Source organism: Cololabis saira, chromosome 9 (assembly GCF_033807715.1).
Source record: "Cololabis saira isolate AMF1-May2022 chromosome 9, fColSai1.1, whole genome shotgun sequence".
NCBI classification, from domain to species: Eukaryota; Metazoa; Chordata; class Actinopteri; order Beloniformes; family Belonidae; genus Cololabis; species Cololabis saira.
This window is the reverse complement of record NC_084595.1, coordinates 40,838,471-40,846,359: the sequence shown is the minus strand read 5'-3', so window position 1 is coordinate 40,846,359 and position 7,889 is coordinate 40,838,471. Positions and strand designations below refer to the sequence as shown.

At 38.4% G+C, this 7,889-nt stretch overlaps 1 protein-coding gene across 4 annotated transcripts; it reads left to right on the top strand.

Moving 5' to 3' along the window:
- Positions 1–682: 682 nt before the first annotated feature.
- LOC133451154 (uncharacterized) lies at positions 683–7,584 on the top strand. Of its 4 annotated transcripts, none has more exons than XM_061730108.1 (5): positions 683–742; positions 2,524–2,711; positions 3,591–3,792; positions 4,491–4,655; positions 5,840–7,583. In XM_061730108.1, exons 2-5 carry the CDS (start codon positions 2,577–2,579, stop codon positions 5,995–5,997), a joined length of 660 nt encoding a protein of 219 aa, XP_061586092.1. In that variant the 5' UTR covers positions 683–742; positions 2,524–2,576; the 3' UTR covers positions 5,998–7,583. The 4 variants fall into 4 exon arrangements, with proteins under 4 accessions (XP_061586092.1, XP_061586091.1, XP_061586090.1 ...); XM_061730107.1 differs by lacking the exon at positions 683–742 and adding an exon at positions 754–938 and having other exon boundaries at positions 2,538–2,711; positions 5,840–7,584; XM_061730106.1 differs by lacking the exon at positions 683–742 and adding an exon at positions 754–938.
- Positions 7,585–7,889: the final 305 nt, after the last annotated feature.

Below are 7,889 nucleotides of genomic sequence, written 5' to 3'. Positions count from 1 at the left end.
CCATATTATTAGCTCCAAGTTCTAATTGTTTTTAGTATTGTTATTATAGTGAAATATCATTTTCAAAATAACATAACTGTCTCAGAAATTTGATATTAACCTGATATGTAACATGGAAACTGAAGCTTAATTACTGGTTACAGTAATAAATATTTATGCGCTAATTTTGAACGTTTTTTGACATATAGATTAGATTAGATTAGATTCAACTTTATTGTCATTGCACATGTCAAAAGTACAGGGCAACGGAATGCAGTTAGCATCCAACCGGAAGTGCTTATGCAGTGAAATAAACACAATGCACAGTATATACACATATATACATATATAAATATGTATGTACATAGGGCAGATCAATAAATAACTATTATAATAAGGTTCAGGTCAAATGAATTACAATATTATGAACAGATGAGATGTGACCATATGATTTACACAGATTTTGATTTACAGTATTTACATGTGTGGAAGTATTTACAGTAGTCCGAGGATTTATATGTATATATGCATATAGTTATAGTTATTGTTGTTTTTAGGCAACTTTGACTTTCTCACTAGTCATTTAAATTCTGTTTTATAATCTAGACCTGAATGACTACTACTACTGTCATTTAGCGGACACTTGTATCCAAAGTGACTAAATTCCTCGCCATTAAAGATCAATCTGTGTACAAACGTTTGCTGTGTAAACGCTGCGGAACGTTGCTGCTCTTGAACGCGACTCTGGACGTGTAAACATTCGGTGAGTTTTCTTTTTCCACCTGATTCAAGCCGCTTCTTGTTTCTCTGATCAACACAGCGCTCAACGCCTCGAATATCCTGCACCAAATATGTGGAGATAATCTCTTTAACCGGGGCGATTCAAAGACAATCACGCAAATAGTAGAAATTAACCAGAGCGGGTTGCAGATTCACTTCCGGACTTCAGAGACGTAAAGGTCATTTAAGTTCACTTACATATACTAATATATAATCACTGGTCCAGAAGGTAAGCGTTCCTATAACCAAATACATATTATTTAACAGCCAGTAAATTGCACGCAAAGTTTAATAATAAAAGGCATGCAGTAATTTTTCAGCTGAAAGCGTTATTATTTTATTGCGAGAAAATAAGAAACATTTTCAGTCATTATCAAATATCAAACTCAAATATCCTATCTCAAAAAATTAGAATATTCTGGGAATCTTAAACTGTAAGCCATAATCAGCAATATTAAAATAATAAAAGGCTTGCAATATTTCAGTTGATTTGTAATCAATCCAGAGTGTATGACATTTTTGTACAGTAAACAGTAAAATATTAATGTAAATGCAAAGCATTCACAAAAGAAAATAGTACTCTTTATGTTTTATATATAAATCTTTTTTTTTCAATTTCTGAACAATATTTTACAGCATAATTGGGAGATTTAAGTCTAAAGTTTTTGTTTTTAATCATACTGTGCCTCACTTGATGCTTGATTTATGTAAACAAACCAAACAAACCACCTCTGGATTATTAGAGAGCATTGTGCAGGAAAGGCAGTACCAGTTAAATCAAAGGTCGTGGCCTGTGTAGTTCAGGATGCTGAAGGTGCAGCTGAAGGAGTTTAGTTGGTTGCAATCTGGAATTTCTCCACTTGATCCTTGAAACTCTTATAAACTGCTCCTGAAAAGGTGAATTGGTCAAATCTTTCAGTTTCGTCAGATGACAAACTGGGAACTCTAAATTTCTAATCTATGACTTCAAGAACTGATCACTTCTACAACTTTTTTGCTCCTGAAGAAAAAAATGCTATGTGGACATGAACCTGAAGAAGAAGAAAGAACAAGAGAGAAAAAGGACACATTTGCATTTCCAGACAATGTACAATGTACAATTTCTGCAGAGAAAAGCTGTCTTTTAGGCGTTTTCCTTGGATGCTGTTGGAAGCAAAACACAACACGTGTTGGCAGTATACGATGAAGTCAAATAGTTTGGTCATAAACAATTTGAAAACAACAGAACGTAAAACTACAACACTATTTGGCAGCATAACTGTATACATGTTAAGAATATAAAATACTGTACATGTCCCAAATTGGATTTTAAAAACATTTAATAAAGACTTGCATGAAACATTTATATAAAAAATTTAAAGAAATTACCCAAAAGTGGCAGGAAAGTCTGGAGACATACATCAGTTTGAAATATAAAATGTATATGAATAATAAACCTAATAGCAGAGAAGTTGAAAACTGCAAAAATGCAAAATACTAAATACTTGTTACCGTCTCCATGAGACATGAGAATGTTAGCTGAGACCAAAGGAATCTTATTATGTTGTTGTGTGATGTTTGATTGACTAAATCAATAAAATAGCCCCTCAAAGATCATAATGTCCCCATCCTGAAAGGTTTCAGCAACAAGACTCCAGCCAGTTAGTCTTTTTCTACAATTCAAACAGAAAAGTGTCATATGAGCAGAACACACATTTAGCAGACAAGGGGTCTCTATTGGGCTGCAATAATCATTTCTCCACCCTTGTGATGGTTATGAAACAGCGGGGAAACTGCAGCTGCGTCCAGCAGTCAGACTGGTTCAGCCCAGAGTGAGGATGAAGATCGCTCTGCTGGGAGCCACCGGGCAGACGGGCCAGTACCTGGTGCAGCAGGCGCTGGAGCAGGGCCACGCCGTCACCGCCATCGTCAGGAACCCGGCCAAACTCACAGTGCACCACGACAACCTCAAGGTAATTACCCGGCTCAGAGTTCACGCGCTCCAACTGAAACCATGGTCGGTTTGTTTTTGCCTTGTTTTGACATGTTGAAGATTCAGGACACATAATCTATCACACAATCAGAGGTGTCAAGTAACGAAGTACAAATACTTCGTTACCTTACTTAAGTAGAAATTTTGGTTATCTATACTTCACTGGAGTAATTATTTTTCAGACGACTTTTTACTTTTACTCCTTACATTTTCACGCAATTATCTGTACTTTTTACTCCTTACATTTTCACACAATTATCTGTACTTTTTACTCCTTACATTGTAAAAACAGCCTCGTTACTCTATTTCATTTCGGCCTTTAATAAAAACTATCCAGTTAAATTGCTCCATCCGGATAGAGTGAATTTGGTTGTGGTTGTTTCAGATGTTCTTGTCCAGTTTTGTTCTTACATCCGTTCCCTCAGATTCCTGCAACTAAACTTGGATGTACATTCCAATAAAGGTTAGGATAAATGATAACATGCCTCTGAAGTTTGACTTTTTGCACCATTACAATACTTATAGGCAACTATTCATCATATCTCCTGCTCTCTGAAACACATGTTAATGCTCAATAGTACACATATATGGTTCTTTAATATATTTGCATTATACTAAGATGCATTCATTTTCAATGGCTTTTGTCCTTAATGGTTTTGAAACCAGTACTTTTATACTTTTACTTGAGTAAAAAACTTGAGTTGATACTTCAACTTCTACAGGAGTATTTTTAAACTCTAGTATCTATACTTCTACCTGAATAATGAATGTGAATACTTTTGACACCTCTACACACAATCCATCTCTAGAAATGTCATGTTCTGAAGCGGCGAGTGTGGTGATTCAATGATGTTTCCAGGTGGTGAAGGCTGATATTTTTGGAGCAGGCAGTCTGAAGGCTCATCTCCAAGGACAGGACGTGGTCATGTCGTGCCTGGGCTTCCCGGCCTCCTTCTGGTGGGGGGTGACGGGTTACACCGTGTCCATGGCCGCTGTGGTCGGGGCCATGCGGGAGGCCCGTGTCAGCCGGCTCATCACCATGACGTCCTGGTACACGGAGCGTAAGTGGAGCTCACGACCAACGGCTGCCTGCTCTTCTCTGAACTACCACGTTCAATGTTGTCACTTCTCAAAGTCTATCTTTCATTAGATTTAGGCTCATAATCAAACTTTTGAAGTCACTTTTTTAAAAAGATTTGTTAGCAGCGGCTCGTTGCTGGTCAGGAAGGAGGTAGTTTACAGGATCTGGCATCAAAACAGTCTTGGTCATCGCCCTCATTATAGACTCTATTCACAAACATTTTTTAAAGTGATGAAGTGATTTAAGAGAAACTCTGACTTTAACCCGGAGGAAGAGGAGCCAGTCCGTACCGTATAGCTTAAGAAAACTCAAATATCCTATCTCAAAAAATTTGATTATTCTGGGAATTTTAATCTTAAACTGTAAACCATAATCAGCAATATTAAAATAATAAAAGGCTTGCAATATTTCAGTTGATTTGTAATGAATCCAGAATGTATGACATTTTTGTTTTTTTAATTGCATTACAGAAAATAAAGAACTTCATCACAATATTCTAATTTTCTGAGACAGTTCTGTAAGTCACATTTCAAAGACTCTTCTCATAACTTGTAACCCAACTTGACCTTGTTTGAGACATTTGTAACAGCTTTTTAGATGCATTTCCTGGTTGTTTTTGCAAGTGGAATCCAGGTGAACTTGTCCTAATTAGACGGCGTTGTCTCTTTTGTTCTGCAGCCAACTCGGGAGCTCAGTCGTCGTACCTGATCCGGTTCCTCCTGCTGCCGATGATCAGGAGCGTCCTCAACAACATGTATGAGATGGAGCACTTCCTGCAGAAGGCCGAGGACATCAACTGGACCGTGGTGCGGCCCCCGGGCCTCAGGAACCTGCCGGCCACAGGTGAGAGTTTAAACGAGAAGGCGAGAACAAGAAAAGTGGGGAAAACTCTTCCAGTGGTTGTGTAAGGCCCTGTCCCAATACTACCACTACCCCTAGTTTTCATCCCTCCCCCTAAATTTTGGGCGTTCCCGTGAGGGTAGTGGTGTCCCAATTCCTCTTTCCACCTAGGGGGAGTGAAGAAAACTAGTATAATGGCTATGAATCTGTCCGTAGGGATCGAGGGATTTCCGATTCTCACTAGTTTGATCTAGGGACAGAAAAAATTCCCAGAATGCTTTTCGTCGTCATTTGCGGACTGATTAAAAAAAAACAAACATGGCGGACATTTCTTATTTTTTAGTGAATAAAATCAATATTTTGAGTTAGTTTCTGCATAAAAATGCGTTTTGTTTACATTTCTAGCGAGAAATATATATTTTACTTTCATAATATTCACTCAGTGAATGTACATAATCACTCGATTGCCTGTTGTTGCGAAGATCACGCCAGAATAAAGGCTGATTTATTGTTCGGCATTACACCAACGCAGAGCCTACGGCCTAGGTTACGCGGCGGCGCGCACCGTACCCTACGCCGTAGGCTCTGCGTCGATTTAACGCGGAACCATAAATCACCAGAAATCTTGAAATTTTCGGAGCAAATTTCTTAACAGGCGTAGCTACAACTGTTAGATTTCATCTATTAAACCAACATTTATCTTCCTAAATGATTTATTTCAGCCAGTGGTAATTCTCCACAGAGCTGCAGGTTTCTCCCCCGGGACGACGGCGCAGGTTGACCTGGCGATCACGTCTGTACTCCGGCTGCTGCTGCTCCGATCCGGCGGCTCTTCTCATGGCCGAAAACATCAGATCAAATTTCTTAACAGGCGTTATTTGGATAAACTGAGCCCAGGTTGGGAATCTTAACGGTTACTTTTACGCCTGAAAAAATATTAAAACTTAATAAAGTGGCATATTAACAGCGCTACAGCGGAAATTAAAACAGCTTTTGTCTCTCTGCTTCCTGATTTTAGGGGTGGTGCTGAAAGTAATGGTAGGGGGAGTATTGGGACAGGCCCCTGGGAAGATTTCAAGTGCCCTAAAATCTGTCCCTTCTTCTTTAGGGGTAGTGATAGAAAGTAGGGCTAGTGAAAGAAAGTAGGGGGAGTATTGGGATTGGGCCTAATTGTCTGTCCTCTGCAGCTCAGGAGTTTCTGACCCACGAGGGCTACTTTGTCCCCGACGGAAGCGGTCAGCCGGCAGGCGGCGCCGTGGGGAGAGGAGACGTGGCTCGCTTCATGCTCTCGCTGCTCAACAGCAACGCCTGGGTCAAGAAGGGCGTCGCCATCACCACCAAGTGAGAAGGAAGATGCCCGCATCCCTTCACCTGGAGCACCAAAAAACATCCAAAACAAATACGGACTCACCTTTTTATGGTTGTATCTAGCCATGGAGATGTTGTTAAGAGATGAAAAAAATATCAATCATAGAAAGTTTTGTTTTAATGAGATCACTGTTATTTTTTCCAAATACATGACTGAATGAATAATGGGAATATTTCAATGCTGTGACCACTGTACGTGGAATATACATTAACATGAATGCTCAGTCTTGATGAAATGAAGCCAGCAGCATCTTCATGGCGAGATACTGCCAGAACTGGAAGAAAAAAATATATTTTGTAACCTCAAGTGAAGCTGAAAGTCTACTAATGGATCCTTATGGATAAAATAATATTTGTGTCTTATATTATCTAATGAATGTATTTATCTACGAGTGTTTAACATGGGCTTGCTTTTATATAAAAACTCCCATCGATCTTTATCTTTATCATGTTTCTGTCATTAGTGTGGGTGCAGTACACATCGCCTCCACATGATGGCAGCATTGTGCCATATCTAACTATTAAAATGTCATTTTATTTACCACCTAAACTCCTGGGGTTCTTTTTTTACAGTTAGTAATAGTCATTTTATAAGCTTTATAAGAAATGTGTATATTTACTGCATACAGGAAATACCTGTTGTCAAAAAATCTGCGTCAGACGAGGAAAAGTTGAAAAACCTTTAGAGGCTCGTACGTGTGAGAAGGGTTGATGGTTTGGTTTGTCAAGGCCTCTGAACTCAGAACGCAGAAATGAGCTGTGATGTCAAAGAAACCGTTTGATATCATCTGTCAAAGATGCCATCAGCATTGCAGCAAAAATAGTCTAAAAGTCTAAACTTACCATCCCCCGGTTGGGTCTGCAAGTGGATTAGTGCATTATTTAGACATTTAACAAAAAATGTTCTCCATAACTGATACTCAATATTTCAGCCTTTAATTCAAATCATTAACTGATTGATGGTTGGCTCAAAAAAAACAAAAAACAATACATTTCCAACCATTTCTGGAGACCTTTGTCATGATTTCATCAAACGTTCAAGTTAATTCTGTAACAAATTGTGCAATTAAACAAAAGATTTAATTCAAGTTCATTAAATGACATGTTTTTTTACATGATCACAGGACTAACATTGTGAAACTGAAATGACAGAAGTTATCTGTGACAGTCCCGTGATCTTTATTTTGTCCCGGTAGGTTGATCAGTGTGATGGGAGATGAGTCAGTGTCTGGAGTTGCAAGTATGTTCATTACAGTATGCATTGATAAGAAGAAAAACAATTTATAATCGTTGTGACCAAGGTTTGACAGGTCAAAAGCCTCCAATGTGTCTATCCAGTCAATATGACAGGTGTAAAAATGTACTGTAGGATGATGAAATCAGTTATCTTTGCCTATTTTATTTACCAGTTCATGTCTATTTTATGTTTATGTCAGCTGTTGTTGTTTTTAAAAGTGCTTAACAAATAAATTCTGATACCTAACTAAATGAAAAATAGGATTTTCTTCCCTATCCAGGATGTCTTATGCTACCAAATACCCGAAACAACGAATGAGGAAAATACTAGAACCTTGGTGCTAAAGAAAAATATTAAAAAAAAACCAATTCAATGAGTCTTGAGTGCTTTTTGACGTACAGTTGTTGAAACTCAAAGTTCACATCCGTCAGTTCTCAAGTTTGAGGTGTCAGGACACAGTAAAACAATCTTATCTTGTCCAGGTTTGGAAAGCTGAGTAACATCCCATGATCCAGTGAACAACCTAAGGCGCCAAGTTTTCTGTGGGATATCAATCTCCTCGTGGTTGTGGAGGAATTTTAAACGCTTTTTTATCTTTGTGCACAGCTCTTTTTAAGTTTCGTGGCCGCTTT

Bases quoted from the DNA above. Each gene is read 5' to 3' on its own strand.
- LOC133451154 (XM_061730107.1), top strand. From the start codon at position 2,577: ATGAAGATCGCTCTGCTGGGAGCCACCGGGCAGACGGGCCAGTACCTG. The intron at 2,712-3,590 runs GTAATTACCCGG...TGATGTTTCCAG, and splicing joins TGCACCACGACAACCTCAAG to GTGGTGAAGGCTGATATTTT. The intron at 4,656-5,839 runs GTGAGAGTTTAA...TGTCCTCTGCAG, and splicing joins CAGGAACCTGCCGGCCACAG to CTCAGGAGTTTCTGACCCAC.